Source organism: Miscanthus floridulus, chromosome 17, assembly GCF_019320115.1.
Source record: "Miscanthus floridulus cultivar M001 chromosome 17, ASM1932011v1, whole genome shotgun sequence".
In the NCBI taxonomy this organism is placed as follows: domain Eukaryota; kingdom Viridiplantae; phylum Streptophyta; class Magnoliopsida; order Poales; family Poaceae; genus Miscanthus; species Miscanthus floridulus.
This window is the reverse complement of record NC_089596.1, coordinates 107,288,031-107,304,191: the sequence shown is the minus strand read 5'-3', so window position 1 is coordinate 107,304,191 and position 16,161 is coordinate 107,288,031. Positions and strand designations below refer to the sequence as shown.

Sequence of the window (16,161 nt, the reverse complement as noted above, 5' to 3'; positions counted from 1 at the left end):
AAGTGGACACAACAGGAGTGCGAAAACCGATCAACAGGGGAAATCCTACACTCCAAACCCAACGATGGACTTGGATCAAGAAGTGGACGCCACAACCGCCCGAGACGCCAAGGAGAGTCCTAGGCACCGGGAACAACCGCTCCGCTTTTTTAGAAAAAAGTGCCAAAATTTTATGGCATTAAGTTAGTATCATAAATAGTATTTTTTATAATGTATTTATTTAGTGTCATAAATATTTATGTTTTTTCTATAACTTTAGTTAAACACAAAAAGTTTAACTTACTCCAATTATAGAAAAGTTATTGTTCAGGAACAAAGAAGAGTGTTTTTTTTTTAAAAAAAAAACTTAGCTGTAGCAACTGTCGCGAGAGAAGGCCGACACAAGAGCGATCGGGTCGGACCGCGCCGCGCGCGAGACGAGGCGAGGGCGAGCGGACAGCGGCGCGGACCCCTCGGGCACAGGCACAGGCACAGGCACAGGCACAGGGCCTGAACTGCTTCCCTCTCCTCGCGCTCCTTCCCGCCTCCACGCCCCGCCCCACCCCACCGGCGCCACGGCCACCTCTGGCGGCCGCCTCGCGGGCCTCCTCCTCTGCACAATCCTCCGGCAGACTTCCCCAGTGCCCCCGCGACCCGTCTGCACCCCCTCCGTGGCTGCCCGCCCTCCTCTGCCCAAACCCTAACCCTAGGTCCGTGCGCCGGTGATTACTCGAGGTACGTGTCATCCTCCTTCACACGCCGTTTTTAGGCCCAATTCGGCGCCCCAGGGTCGCCTGAAGCGTTGTTGGGTTGTGTGGGCAATGGTTATACGAGGCTGGAGCGTGCCCACTGACTGAGCCACGCCTGTCAGGGGAAGCTCTGGCCTAGGCTGGAGGTGATGACCCCTGCTTCATTTTTAGTCTCGTTGGTGTCCATGGGATGCTCCATCAGTCAGCTGTGGATAAGTGCGCTTGCATGATGATAACCACATGCCTAAATGTAGTGTATGTAACCTCCATACATGCATTGTGATGCTGCCCTATGCCAAATTGGCAATGGCCTATTGCAAGCAGCACTCCCTTTTCCTCGCTCAGGTGTACTGTCAGAACGCAGGCTTTTGAATGCGCCTTATATTACCATTAATTAAAATGTTGTTGTGTAACCTTTTCTTCTCGTCCTTTGTTTATGCCGTCTTTTGTGTTGTTTCTTTCGGATTTTGCTTTCAGTGGTTCGCGCTGGAAGGATACATCTGTTTGCTGCTGCCGTCAGAATGAACTGCCGCTTTCGGGACGTGCAGGCGATGCATGCTTCTGCTTTTCTTCAATGGTGAATGCGGAGCCGTGCTCAATGGGTGGAATTATGGATTATGGTGTTGGTGTCGGCACCAAATCTTCACCACGCAGTATGGCCATTGAGAAAGCTCAGGAGGAGCTCAGGCAGGAGTCTGATGTTCGCGACGAGCGTAGGAGAGAGTTGGAATTTCTAGAGAAAGTATGCCCGCGTCATGTTATCTCTTAGATTATATTTCTGCCTTCACTGTACCTACTTACTTCTATTTATTGCAGGGAGGCAACCCATTGGATTTCAATTTTGTACATCTAGAAACAGTCAGTGTACACTCCGCTTCTCTCACAAATCAAATAGAAGCACAAACTGTGATAAGGTAATGGTTGCTTCCTGATGTATCATTTCATTGCAGTTATCAAAATCATAATGTCACTTAGGAGCCATTTGTTTGCCTTCATTTGCAGTGACGCTAAACGTAGTTTTTCTGCATCACCTCTTGGAGATTCAGTCGAGAGTACCGACAAACCAGGAGGTTCACTGTGCCGCGAAATCAACACAGCAGACAATCTTATGCTTTTGGGTGGAGGTAACAACGACATTGCTGAAGAAAAGGTTGTAAAAAGAGGAACCAAAAGATTAAATGCAGCCCAACCCAAGCAGTCATTGCCCAGTGATGGTCACAAAAATGTGAAAAAGCCTGCTGCTTCTGGTTTGTCACGCCTTGGTGTCAAAAGCCAGGCATATGTTCGGCGCAATAGGTCAAAGCCAAGTAGGGAGAGTGGGAATGTCACATCTATTAGATCTTCTACGATCTCTGCTAAAGTCTATGAGCCAAAAGATGATAAGGTTGTAGCACAAAAAAACAATGCAGGTGATGATGGTGTATTGTCCGTTTCTAGTGTAAAACAGTCTGGATCTAACCATGACAATGCACCAAAGAATACATCTTCTGATGACCAGGCAGCAATGGAGCTGGATGGGATTCAAACCATTCTTGAAAGTGAATGTGTTGTGAATGACGAAGTAAACGAAGCTGGCAATAATAGCAAAGCTAAAGATTTGTCATCAGATGACGCAAATCATGACCATCTCCTTGTTGGGTGTGATGAGATTGCTGCTGAAGTTGCATCTGCAGAAACCCCTGATACCAATTTAAAAGTTGTTATAAGGCCATGCTATTCTAGTGCATCTACATATGATGAGAAAGAGTCATGCGCTGTCGACGAAAAGGCTGATGATGGACACCGGGATGAATGTATGGCCCATATCCATGAAGGGGAACTTGATAACAACAGGACAGTTCCTGCTTGTGTTGTAGAAGCTTCTATTTCACACAAAGATGTAGTGGGCCCATCTTGCGAAGGCACCGTGAATATTATTGATGAGCATGCAGATGGGGACATCAATCTTGTTGCAGGGAAGATTGATTCTCATGAAGACCTAGATAATAGTAGACATTCTAACATGGTTCTCAAAGGAAGTGGCATATCCGTAGATTTCAGTAGGCCTACTTCTTTGAAGGAAAGTTCCGATCTTGTACAACCTGAAGCCAGTAATATTCCTCATGTGAAAGATGAAATGGAAGTTTGTAACAGTGCAATAGTTGCACAGAAAGACACAGAGTGCTTGTCTTCTGGCCGCAGCATGAACATTGAGGAAAGTCCAGTTTTGGTTAGGAAAAATAGCTATGTTGGGAATTCAAACTCTGCACATCCTATTTCTGTAGGCATTAAGTTGCCTGATGCCTTGTCTTCACCAAAAAATGATGAATCTAATGTGGAGAGTGAGATTAAAAAATCTGAGGAGAACTTGAATAAGATGGAAAAGAAGGCTTATGAAGATTCTATTCTTAAAAACGCTCGTGTTATAGGGGTATAGTTTGTTTATATATATATTTCTCCTTCTCTGGCATGTTCTTGTTTCTGAAAGAATAACTTTGCTCAGGTAAATATTAAAAAGGCTGATCAACGATCTCCCTGTAACATTGCTTTAGAGAAGAGGAGAAAGAGCCACTGGGATTTTGTTCTTGAGGAGATGGCATGGATGGCTAATGATTTCATGCAGGTACTTTCGCAAGTTATCTCCATATTTCTTCGTCACACTTGTAAATATGTTAATCTAATTACTACCCTTGGCTAATGTGCATAGTCTTACTTTGTTTCTTTGATACGTTGTCTCTGTAAAATAGGAACGACTTTGGAAAAATGTGGCTGCAGCTCAGGTGTGCCATTGGATTGCATCTGATGGTTGTGCCAAGTTTGAAGAAGCAAGCATTCTGAAAAAGCAGAAAGCTGTTATAAAAATCATTGCAAAGGCTATCATGAGTTTCTGGCGTTCAGCTGAGGCTTTACAGACTGCTGACAGGACAGCTAAAATGATGCAACACAATTCAACTATGCTGGAGGAGACAGATCCTTCTGGAATCAAATCTGGAAAAGAACAGGTGAGTAGAAGTATGAAAGTACTCTAGAATAACCTTTTCTCATGGGTTATTTTGTAATTGTGTTCATTCCGTCACATATATTCAAATTTTGAATGCCAATGTATTGAAAGGTTTTGTCACTTCGGTTTCGGTATTTCGGTTTAGTAGAAAGTGGAGGATCGAATTACTCATCAGTTACTTTTTAGCCCTCTGCACAGAGCGGGAGCTCTCTGCACTGGGTACGCCTTTTTTTTTTACTTTTTAGCCCTGCCAGTTTAACTGGTACACACTATTTTTTTACCATTTGATTTATTGTTGTAATCTCCATGTATCTGTATAGGGTCACAACTCACTGGAAGCCAAAGAATCCAGCCAGCAACGGTCACAGATTCATGATTACGCAGTTCGATTTCTTGAATATAACAGTAGAACAGCTGATTTTCATGTGTTGCCTGAAGCCCCACCAACTCCTGACAGGCTGAATGACTTTGGAATCTTGAAAGTGTCTGATCATCTCTCAGAAGTAAATCATCGAAACATTTTGTGTTTTATGATTGATTTCCTTAACTTTCATTATTTACCCTGATGAGCACTCATGGAAACAGGTCCTCTGGTTTGCCAGCTGGGGACATGCACAAATAGCTATGGAATCGTATTCTGATATTTTCTCAATTTTCAGGAAAGTCTCTTCTATACAGTAGCACCTGGGGCAGTGCTGGCATACAGGGAGTCTCTGGAATCTCTTTTCGTGTATCACAAGGTACAGAGAAGCGTTATGTACACTTCCCAAGACTTTAGTGATCACAGTTTGGTTCCTCCCTTTAGCTTCCCTTATGGGACTTCTGTTAAATTGTTGAACCACAAGGTGGACTGGCAAGTTTATGTGTAAACACCTAGCAAAGGAGTTAAGGCAGTTTAGCTTACTTTAGTTACTTAAAGATTTTCAATTTTCCTGCTGTTCTATAAGCAAAATAATCTGAGCTGCTTTTTGTGCACTGTATGGAAGATTTCTGGCCAAATTTACCTCTTTGTTTTTTAGGCATTTCTTTTTTTTCCCTTGAATACGCAGAGCTGCGTATCATTGCATTAAGGAGGAGATAAATAATTTACAACACACCCATGACACATACACACACAACACTCTCTCTCATACTGGAAACAAACACGCCTTGTACATCATACCATGACCTGACCCAACAAAACCACCATCTTTTTATCTATTTGCGACTTCATTTTTAGACATTTTCTTCATGTACTATCTACTTTTTACTTCCTAAGTCCAGCTTTGATATGCGTGTTACCAAAAAATAGATTCCAAAAATGAACTGCATGTAATGGTTTGTTGCTGTCGCACATGCTTCCTTTTCTAGGTTACGACGCTAGCACCCCTTTGTCTTGCATGCGGAGTTAATGTGTGGCTAATCAGCTGCTGCCCTTCTCCTTCGCACAACACATTCAATCTGCATGCATGCATGCAACAAAGCATCGGCTAAATCGATGCGGAATAAATGGATCGCTGTGGGAGTTTTACTTCTCCTTGGTCGCAGACGCGCTGATAGCGCGGTGGTAGGGCACCCAGGTGCGGCGCTCCCTGCCTGGGTTCGAGCCCTGGTGCTGCACGGGTCGTGTGCCCCTCTCCTTGGTCTGTAACAGTGCAGATAAGTCTGCGGCCACCAAAGAAGCGAGTGCGTGGGAAGTTCCTGCCTGCTTTCCAGGGTTTGGTGGGCCCTTACTTTACGAAGAAGTCAAAGAGAGGTCTCTCCCCCTTTTTGAACCAGTCCCTTACAAGCAACCACGCTGACTCCCCTTGACCTATGTTTTTTTACTTCTTGGTCTTGGTGATGCAAACAAGTGCGCTGATCATATTTGGACGGAGTAGTAGTTAGCACCTTCAACAGCACTGGAGCACTGTTTTACTTTTCGTATCTATATTCACCATTTAGCATTTCTTTTGTAAAACGTATTTACTAGTTACTAATTTCAGGAAGCTGGCAATGCTGAGCTCAACGATGACTATGAAGCATCTGTGTGTGATTCTGTTGCAGGTAAAATGTATCAGTACCAATATGTTATATGTTGTTATGCACTTAATTCATATCTGTTCTAACTTCTACACAGTTTGTTCAGATTTGCCCCAGGAGAATGCATATGAGGAGGATGAAGGTGAGACGTGTACTTATCTTTCTCCTAAAGCATATGATGGTTTCCTATCGAATATGGTACACAAGAAGAAACACGTAATGCCTCAAAGGATTAGCATTGCAAGGCCATATGAAATTGGTACCTATGTGCCTTATGAACCATGCATGGAAAGCAAGTCAAGGAACCAACCATTGTTATCGAATGGCAAAAGACCTACTTCTTTCCTTGCAATTCCTCCGAAGCGCACCCGCACAGCTGCCAGGCAACGAGTTGTAAGCCCGTTTCATGCTGGTGCTAGTGGACCACCCCAAGTCACAAGTAAGACAGATGTTTCAAGTGGTGACACAAACTCCTACCAAGAGGATCAAAGTTCGTTGCATGGAGGGTCTTTGGCATGGAGGAACACAGATTTTGAATCTACAGTTGATTCTGATAGACAACTGCCTTATGATGCTGGCGAAATGTGCACTAAAGCCATCAAGAAGAAAAAGATGAAGAACTCAGGATACAAAATTGCTCAAAATGCAGCCCATTCATATGTTCCAACTTCCATAAAGGTTAATTTCTCAAGCTTCATTGGCGCTCCCCTGTTACTGACTGACTGCTGGTATTTCCAATGTTTCCTTGATGCAAATTTATTCTCCTAAAGTTGCAGGGCCGTACTTATGATCCAAGAATGCAAGTTGACTTGGTTAATAAATATGAGCAGGTTCAATCTCCCCCCTCCCCCGGTTGATATTAATGATGATATATTGGCTGTTAGCCCTAACTTTTTTTCCTTCAAAATTTCTGTTAGAAGGAATATCTCAAGAAGAGAGCAGATGTCCACCAATATGATTCAAATGGAAACAGTGGTAGCTTCATCCTCATTTTTATATATAGTGCATGTTTCACCTACGCCATACATGGACTAGCTACATGCTCTTGATATTATTTGGGAGATGACAAATGGCTCTGACCATTTTGTGTTTTGATTTTATCCATAGTTGCATATGGTGGTCAACATGCTTCTAAGAAGCTTAAAATGGGGAAGCAAGGGATAGATATTTCACAAGAAGCTTCTCCTGTTGCGTCACAGATGAGCAACATGGCAAATCCTGCTAGATTTATAAAGTTCATTGCTAATAGGGATCGTGGGAGAAAATGCAAAGCACTAAAGGTATTAGCATTCCTTAGATTAGAGTCATAAGCTTCTCTCTTTGTTGGTCATTACCTTTGTAGTTTGTAACCATGCCAGATGTCACGTATACTGGATTGAACCTTTTGTCAACTGTGTTTCCTCTTTATTTGATCCCTATGTGCCAACATAATGGTAGGAATTATATATATAGTCCATTTGCTAGGTTCTGTGGTCCTACTACTGGTATAGAGCAGTAAGCAACTTTTGTCAATGCGTGTACTTGACTGGCCTAGTCAGGCTCATGCAGTTATAGTTGTATAATGGGGAAACTAGGAAGATTTAGAAATGGATTGCTGATGAAACTTGTGGATAGACTAGGGTAAGAAAGACTGCGTGCTCAGAAAATTTTGCTGCTGCCTCATCTTAACTTTTATAGCTAAGAATTGGTTGAATTATTGCAAGCTGTTTCTAACCCCTCTTCTGTGGTCTCAAGTGAAATTTTGTTTTCTATGCTCTTTGGTTTTCCATTTATTTAATGGGGAGCACCAGATTGATGCTACTCAGTGCATTTCATAGTGTAATCTAATCAGCTGAAGTGTTGGTAGATGAATTTGTGACACATTCTTTCTAACCCTTCTTTTTCTCCCTTTTATTTTGTTTTTTTATTGTGGGCGCGTGGTTGGATTATTGCATCAGAATCATTAGAATTGTTTCTGTTAAGGTTTCACTTGTATTGTGTACATTCAAGCATCATATTGTTTGGACACCACATGCTTTACAAGTAGAATCTTCTTTCCCATATTTTTTTTCACAAGTCGGCAAATTGTGTATCATTGCATGATAGGAGAGGGTAATCTTTCCCATAATTTGCTAGTATGCTTATCAAAATGTTTTGTGCTTTTGGCAGATGACATCTTCTGGTGGATGGTCAAGCTTCGAGGATCAGGTTCTTTTGTGCTTGAAGTTATTATATATTTATTCTTGACTGTGATTTGTGGTGATGGCTAAATATCTTAAATATTTCAGGCACTTGTTGTCCTTGTCCATGATATGGGTGAAAACTGGGAACTAGTTAGTGATGCAATCAACAGCATCGTGCAGTTCAAGGTATTTTTTTTTTCTGCGATAAATGGACCTTTTGCTATGTAACATGCTTTGTCATGTCACTTAGACATGCAATATGCTCATCTTTTTACTTACAAGACCTACGTTCTACATGTTTTCTGGTTGTAGCCCAGTTAATAGCACTTAGTATGTTTGTTTCTGTTATGTACTTATATGTGTGCCTTGTTTGCAGTAGCTAAGTTGCTACTTTTTCCCATATATTCTCTAATGTTTCCTGTGGCATTATTTTTTTATCATAATAATTTGGTCACCATTTGTCTTATTCACCAAATTGAATCTTCGGTTTTTTTTTGTGTTTTATTTCTCTCTGCAGTGTGTACATAGGCAGCCTAAAGAGTGCAAGGAGCGCCACAAGGTTCTTGTGGATAGAAGCTCTGGTGATTGTGGTGACAGTGCAGATGACTCCGGTTCATCTCAGCATTACCATAATACATTGCCGGGCATTCCAAAGGCATGTTCTCCGACCACCTTGTTTTGTGGGTACTCTTTACTGTCTGTCATGTATGTGGGGTGCAACTCACACAGATGTAACATTCAACCTTTCATTTTTAGGTCCTGCCATACTTTCCTTAAAAATCGAGTCTGCTTTTATTAACACCATTGTAATCTCAGACTTATTTGGAGGTGTGCATTACAGACTCTTGAGTCTCTTAAAATTCTTGACATTGGTATTTATATGTTCACCAGGGCAGCGCAAGGCAATTATTTGAGCGACTTCAAGGACCATTTGACGAAGAGAATCTTAAGGCACATTTTGAAAAAATTATAGTACTCATGCAACAAGGGCATGCCAGACATAGACAGGTTATTATTTTCTCTTATCTTTCTGATTATGTTTATAATGGAGGATTGGTAAATTCTGCTGCACATTTGTTTTTATTATAGCTCACTTGCAGAAGTTTAGGATTTTTTTGGGTGAAATTGAGTACTTGTTATAGAAGCTATGCATGTCGTTGTAACTTGGTGTTTCAGTATGGGAGTTCCTAACACAGTTAATTTCGCAAAATTAGAACTTATGTGACATTGTAACAAGGAACTACAATTTCTGATGACTCTTCCATAAAACTACTAGCTTTTGGCTCCAGTAACAGAACTGCAACTGGTTTCTACCCCGCTTTATTGAAGGATAATAAGGTTTATTGCCAGTTGCCAGTACATAGAATCAATAGGGATTTCAGCTTGCCATAGCGATGAAACACAGTTTTACATGTGCCCGCGTGGGGCACAAGAAAAATAAATGCAAACTTCAAGAAAGAGTTTGGATAGGCAAAATGGGAGAGAAGTTTTCAGTTACAGCTTCAGTCTTCTCCTTTTTCTGATACTCTATTTGGTAATGTGGTGTGGTGATGGATCGTTTCTCTGGGTTAGGTTCTCTCTCATTAGTTGCAATCACCTTTGAGAATGATGTATTTTTGACATCCTGCTGCAAACAATTTTAACTGTATTGATACTATCTCTTATGGTTATGCCTTGTCTTTTCTTTTCATGAAGGGCAATCGCCAGGAGCTCAAGCCAATCATGCAGCCACATGGTTCCCATGTTATCGCACTTTCACAAGCATGTCTGAACAAAATTTCTGGGGGCACTTTGACGTATGTAATTGCCAACTTGAACTATGGCTTTGAATTTCATTTCTGTGGACATATCTGAAATATGTCACCTTTATGTGCTATATAGTTTCTGTTACAACTCCAGACCCATTAACCAGCATCTAAACATCGTCTTTATATTTTTTGTCTAAACTTAAACAGGCCCCTTGATCTCTGTGATGTAACAAGTCCAAATCTTGATTCAATTACACCTGGCAGTGTGTACCCAGGTTCTCATACAAATGGGATAACACTGCCGAACCATCAGGGTTCTGTTGGTCCTTCTACTCCTACTTCAAATCTGAATTCCAGGTTACCAGTTTCTCCTGCTATGGTTTTGGGCAGCAATTCACCATCACCTTCAACATTGAATAGTCCTAGGTAAATGATCTATACCTAGAGGTGTTAAATGGACTATGTTGTAGAGTTCGTATATAATGTTGTTCTCCATGCCATTTCTGGTATAGGGATGCTCAGAAATATGGTGTTCCCAGACCTACCTCTTTACAGGGTGACGAACAACCAAAGATTCAATATAATCAGATGGTCAATGGCAGAAATCTTCATCAGCCTGGAGTTTCTGCTCCTGGAACTATTCCTTCCGGGGTTGATTGTGGTGCAGGTGCCCGTATGATGCCTTCTGCCCCTCGTATGGGAATGGTGGCAGGACTAAATCGAGGTATGCCTGGTGCCAGGGCAGGCTTTCCAAGGATTAGTTCACCAGCAATGCTAAATGCAGTTCCGTCTGGAAATCTGTTGCCCAACAGTGGGCAAGGTGTGCTCAGTGCAGTAAGTGTCCATCCTGGAGCCATATCTGGTCCTGGCAATTCAATCTCGAGGCCACGTGATCCTATGCAAACATTTCGTGTGAGTTGCTATTTACATTTCATATGCTTATAAATTGCCTCAAATGCCTGAAACTGCTGAATGGTGATACTTTTAACCACTATCTTCACCATCTCCGCCACACTTCGCTGTTTTATGCTCAGCTTGAGTGTGTCTTGCTATTTATTACTGCACAAAGTCAACTAGCTGTACTTATGTAAACAAAAAAAGGCGTATAGGCCTTTCTAGTATTTTCAAGGAAAAAGTTTGTTGCTAATAAGATAGTAAAGTATCCATTGCTAATCCAAAATAGTGGTTTACAAGCTACTCCCTCCATTCCAAATCGTAAGTCGTTCCGACTTTTTCAGATACATAGCTTTTACTATATATCTAGACATAGTGTATATTTAGGTGTGTAGCAAAATCTATGAATCTAGAAAAGCCAAAATAACTTACAATTTGGAACGGAGGGAGCATATGTTTTTTCTAGCAATTTACTGCCCTTCTTTTGTTATTGGATTGCTGTTTCATTTCTCTGTTTGAGATTTTGTTTATTGGCTGTTTCATTTGATTGATGTTCTTTATACTTTTGTTTGTATTACCTGCCGAAACTGGAAAAAAAATCTTCACACACTCTGAAATGCCATCATAGCTATGGAGGGATTACTTGTCTGTTGTACAAGTTGAATTCAATGGTGGTTCAACTCTTGCATCAAGCTTTTAATAACTACGCCTATAGAGAAGCAGTCTTTAATGAAAATTTGGTGCCGTTGCTGATAGTAAATTTTCTTGTAGCCTGGTCAGGGTATGGAAGAGCATAGGCAGATGTCAGAGTTCGACATGCCAGTTTCACAGGGAAGTGGCCAAGCCACTGTCCAGTTTAGCAGCATGAATCCATCATTGTTGAGTTCTTCACCTGTTCAGCAACCCCAACGGCCACATCAGATGTCACAGTCGTTACACATGTTTGGGAATCCACACCATTCTCAGATCCAGGGAACTAATTCAAGCTCACAACAGCAGGCATATGCTGTGCACTTGGCTAAAGAAAGACAAATGCAACAACATATGGCACCTCAACAGCATAGTGATCTTTCTGGAGCTAGTGCAGTACCCAATGTGCAGAATAGTACTCAAATATTGCAGCATAACCAAGCCTCATCTGCCAATCCAGTCCCTTGTTCAAAACCACAACATCAGCGACAGCAAGCGGCACAAAATCTGCCGGATAGCTCTTCATCTCCCAACCAACCTGCCACTACTACACAACAGAAGCAGAAGAAACAACAGGGACAACAGCAGTCTAGACAAAATCAGTCACAAAGGAACCATGGTAGTCAACAAGCTAAGCTTATGAAGAGCTTAGGACGAGGAAACATGATGCCCCAGACTCCAATTGACAGCACACCATCCAATGCTGCTTGTACTCTGTCAAAGAACCATGTGTCTGAAAAACTGGTGCAACATGGCCAAGGACTTTTCCCTGCTAATACAGCACCAACACCGTCAATGCCTCAACCTGGGAATCAACCTAGGCTAGTCACTTCATTGCCTCAGTCACCAAAGGTGGCAGACCTTGGTAACCAAGGCTTAATGCAGGGTTCTTCAAGTCAGACCCTGTTAGCTTTGCAACAACCTCCACATCATTCCAAATCGCCATTGACCACTCAACTGCAGCAGCGGCAGATTAATCCATCACAGAACAGCATTGAGAGAGCAATGGGGCAACAGAACCACCAAATGAACTCTGACTGTAGGATAGACTTGCATGTTGGTCAGGTCCGACACAATCAGATGGTTACAACATCCATGCCACAAAGTGCAGATTCGTGCAGCCCTGTACTGGCATCTGTGAACCAGCAGAAGCGTGAGGCATCACTCAATCAGACTTCAGCTACCTCATCGTCTAATCTGCTTAGCTCTCCTCAAGATACTTCTTTTGGGTACGAAACGTTGTTGCCATCATCTAGCCAAGACATGCTGCAAAGGCAAGTTTCAGGTGGCTTCCCTATACAGGCTCATGGTGTTGGTGGCCGGTGGAACCAACAAGCCAGAGAGCAATTGCAGTCTCAGCATCAGCAGAGACCAGTTGTTCAAGGCAGTGTATATGCTCCTCCAAATTCTGGGCCTGGCTGATCATTAATTATTTCGGGTTTGTCGGTTTCAGATAGTAAGGTTTCTTTCCATTGTAGAGTTACTGTACAGGTACGTGATTTCCATTGTTTTTGTTTGTTTCATTTTTCGATCCACCCACTTGCACATTAAGCACTAGTGTTCTTTGTCAGTAAGAGGGCATATTTAGGGTTTGGAGCTGCAGGTTAAACTTTTGAAACCATTAGGAGCACATTTTGAGTCACTAACTCTTGCGATTTTGCTTGCTAATCTTGTGATGTTTTGATCTGGTGGTGGTAGGTGTCCGTGCCTTGGAAGCTGTGGACGACAGTGCTTAATCTTACTTGGAGCTAGCTAACTGTACTCACCTTAATGTCAGGTAGATTAGGTAATTAATTGTTCGTGTCTCATTTTGGGCCCTACCTTCTGAAGCTGGGATAGGTTGCAGTCTAGTAGAATGTAGAAGATATAACCGTTCGCGTGCCCTTAAACCTGGCTTGATCCACTTCTTTTTTCATCCGGAACAGTGTTTTCCTCTCACAAATTCTTCCAGAATTCCTCCAAACCATCCAAATTCCTTCAGAATTGTACCATCCGAACGGGGCCTATGAAGGTGGTGGTTGGATTGTTTGTAACCCAGAAACTGGGCCCAGCCCCTTCGTATATCTCTGGCATTAGGTCCATGCTTCTAGATTCGGCAAGTCAGTCAGGATTGTTTTTATCTATTGTATGTATATTAATAGTGCTGCATGTGCTAGTGCTTTTATAACAAGTAAGGTGTTGCATGATGATCTTCTGTCATTCTTAATCGAAACAGAATTAGAGGCTCAGGCGCTCAGCTCGTTCTAGCGACAAGTGAGGCAGGGCTCCAGCGAATGGATGTAGTCCTTTGACATTCAGTTGAGTGCGTTCTTGCACTTTTCTTTCGCTCGGTTGCTGGTTTATAATCCTGCAAACGACTCAGCTCCTTTACGTGACCTTACTCAGCTCTCTCTTTTCCAACGTCTTCTCCCCTTTAGTTTGGGTCGGAGACTCGGCACAGGTTCCTATTATCTATTTGGTTGCAGGGACAGGATGTCTCGTGTTTGGTAGAGGGGATGAAAAGAAATAGGATGGGCGCTGTATTTAACAGCGTTATTAGGCACTGTTTGGTGGGACCCATGTGTTAATCTTTTCTTTTATAAAAAAAAACTCCTAATCTACGGTTTCCGGCTTTTCTTTTCGTTCTTTTTCTTCCCCCTGTCTTATCTTCTTCCTTGGACGCTTCGAGCGGCCGCGTTTCTCATCGCTTGCGTTGTCGGCGGCCTCCTCGCTCATGCTGTCAAGAGGTGCTCGCGTGGCCGCCGGGAGGACCTTGCCCACGCAGCTACCCCCAGACTGTGCGGCCGCCCTCGCGCCGCCCGCAAGTTTTCTCTTTTTGTTTCTTGGATGAAAAAAAAAAGTTTCTTGGATGAAAAAAAAATGGCACAATCACTCTCATCGATACATTTTTAGTAATATTAAATAGGTATCAACATTTATAATATTAAATAGGTATCATTAGATTTTTTTTATGAGATATATTTTTTAGTAATACTTATTTTTAGTGTCAGAAACATGAATACTGTCAAATTTTAGATACTTTAATGAAGAGTGCACGTAGAACTGTACTAATTCTAGAGATTTAATTTTAAAAAAGACTCCTGGAAGAGAATTCCCAACACCATTTGGTAGAGTAGAAATTGATTTTTATACCTTTGTATTTCAATAACTTTTCTAACTTTTGAGCACACTCTACATAATCATCCTTGCTCTCTATCTTTGGATAGCGAGAAATCTATAATAGAGGATATCTATATTTAGAGATCCAATTTAAAAGGTTGTTTGACGGTATTTTTTTTTTACCAAACTATCTATTTCTATAAATTAGGAAGGAAGGACACAGAGAGTTCCTTGGAATTGCTTCGGTATAATTACTTTTTTAAGTAGAATTGCTTTTATTAAGACGAAGTGAGCTGTTTTTAAAGAGGTAGAAGTATAATTCCTTAGAATATTTTGATAGAGGTATCAGTGTGGGAGATTCGGTAATGCTATGACTCTGACGTCCGATGGTTTTCGGACGCCCGTCAGATAAGGATTGGATACGGCACCGCTCGTCCTCCACTCGTCCCTCACGGCCTTATCTGCTCGCATTGCAGTTCATTCACCAGGTACCGCTCCTCCACACGTTCACTGTCGCTGCTCCTCTCCTCCCCCATGGTTCCAAGAGCGCCGCGCGCCCCCGACTGTGCTCCGTAGCGCCACAAGCCGGCGGCGGCGCTCCTCCCCGCCTTCCGCCCGTCCTCCACACACCTCGCTCCCTCCCTAGCCGCCGCCGGCGGCGTCCTCTCCCACTCCGGAGTCCTCTCCCACCACGGCGGCTCCTTCCCCCACACCGACATCTCCTTCCCCAACGCCAGCGTCCTCGTCCCCCCATCGGCTCCCTCATCAACACTGGCGTTGTCGGGTTCATAAACACAGTGTAACGGAACCGACCAATTTATAAGAGCACAAGTACAAAAGCAATCACCGGAGTGATCAAACCGTCATACTTGCACCCATATAAACCCGGTAGTCAACTGAAACCACGAAGGATTTCAAACCAACTTGTATACAACCAAGATCACAGTAATTCAACATAACAAGCCACATGTTACATCCATTTCACAAGTAGTTCATAAGTACCACATACATCAGAGTACACATAGTTATTACAAAACGAGTTCACAAATAGCGGAAGCAAAGTAGTTTAACACCATCACACACACTTAGTTCAAATACAAGCCAGTACCAAAGTCATCTCCAGCAAAAGCAGTAAGATAAGATAATATAGATGATCATGCCCATGATCTAGTCTTCATCCCCTGCAGGGTGGAGACAATACTTGCAGTAGTCGTTATGTAGCACGTCATCTGCAACAAGGGGGAATAAACCCTGAGTACGAGAAGGTACTCAGCTAGACTTACCCGTCGTAAACCAGAAATAAATGACACCAAGGATTATGCAAGGCTTTATCGATGGATCTAGCTTGACAACCATTTTGCATAAAAGCTTTAGTGATATGAGAGCATAATTTGCTTTATGAGTAAGCAGCAATTTAACAATATTAACCTATCAACTAGATTAGCACCTGTACTAGAGCAAGCAATTGATTAACTCCAAACATTAGTAACCATATCTGGTATAATGTTGTATCATCATCATCATCAATTTAACCATCAAGTTCAATTAAGTGCATCTACGTTGCCGCTGCTCAGTCAAGTTCTCACTATCCGAGAGAGATGGCGATTCGAATCGATTCCTATCCAGCTGGAGGGGTATTCCTAACACAAACCCAGGCATACCTCGCGAAGGCAGCCTTAGGTCACCTTTGGTACATCTCAGGAATCGCGGCTCCGAGCAGCGCCGCACCCTCAGGGAGTCCACTCTACCAGGTGGTCAATCTCACCTTGGACTTAAGCCAATAGCTCCCCGCACATCCTTACTACCGCCAGGGTGCGCACTTTCACTTCTCGGTCTTCCGGCCTGAGTTGAGCTACTCG

General features: G+C 42.6%; 1 protein-coding gene across 13 annotated transcripts; it reads left to right on the top strand.

Moving 5' to 3' along the window:
- Positions 1–427: 427 nt before the first annotated feature.
- Positions 428–13,389, top strand: LOC136518524 (chromatin modification-related protein EAF1 B-like). Of its 13 annotated transcripts, none has more exons than XM_066512198.1 (22): positions 428–714; positions 1,206–1,470; positions 1,545–1,642; positions 1,731–3,138; positions 3,211–3,330; positions 3,455–3,709; positions 4,029–4,211; positions 4,368–4,448; positions 5,673–5,733; positions 5,807–6,387; positions 6,486–6,539; positions 6,630–6,681; positions 6,817–6,989; positions 7,858–7,896; positions 7,977–8,057; positions 8,389–8,526; positions 8,763–8,879; positions 9,567–9,667; positions 9,827–10,045; positions 10,132–10,531; positions 11,285–12,694; positions 12,902–13,389. In XM_066512198.1, exons 2-21 carry the CDS (start codon positions 1,303–1,305, stop codon positions 12,623–12,625), a joined length of 5,670 nt encoding a protein of 1,889 aa, XP_066368295.1. In that variant the 5' UTR covers positions 428–714; positions 1,206–1,302; the 3' UTR covers positions 12,626–12,694; positions 12,902–13,389. The 13 variants fall into 13 exon arrangements, with proteins under 13 accessions (XP_066368295.1, XP_066368291.1, XP_066368297.1 ...); XM_066512194.1 differs by having other exon boundaries at positions 6,480–6,539; XM_066512200.1 differs by having other exon boundaries at positions 6,480–6,539; positions 6,627–6,684; positions 10,132–10,453.
- The last annotated feature ends 2,772 nt before the right edge of the window (positions 13,390–16,161 follow it).

Coding starts and splice junctions, on each gene's coding strand:
- LOC136518524 (XM_066512189.1), top strand. CDS start 1,303: ATGGTGAATGCGGAGCCGTGCTCAATGGGTGGAATTATGGATTATGGT. Junction 4,449..5,672: donor CTCTTTTCGTGTATCACAAG/GTACAGAGAAGC, acceptor TACTAATTTCAG/GAAGCTGGCAATGCTGAGCT. Junction 5,734..5,806: donor TGTGTGTGATTCTGTTGCAG/GTAAAATGTATC, acceptor ACTTCTACACAG/TTTGTTCAGATTTGCCCCAG.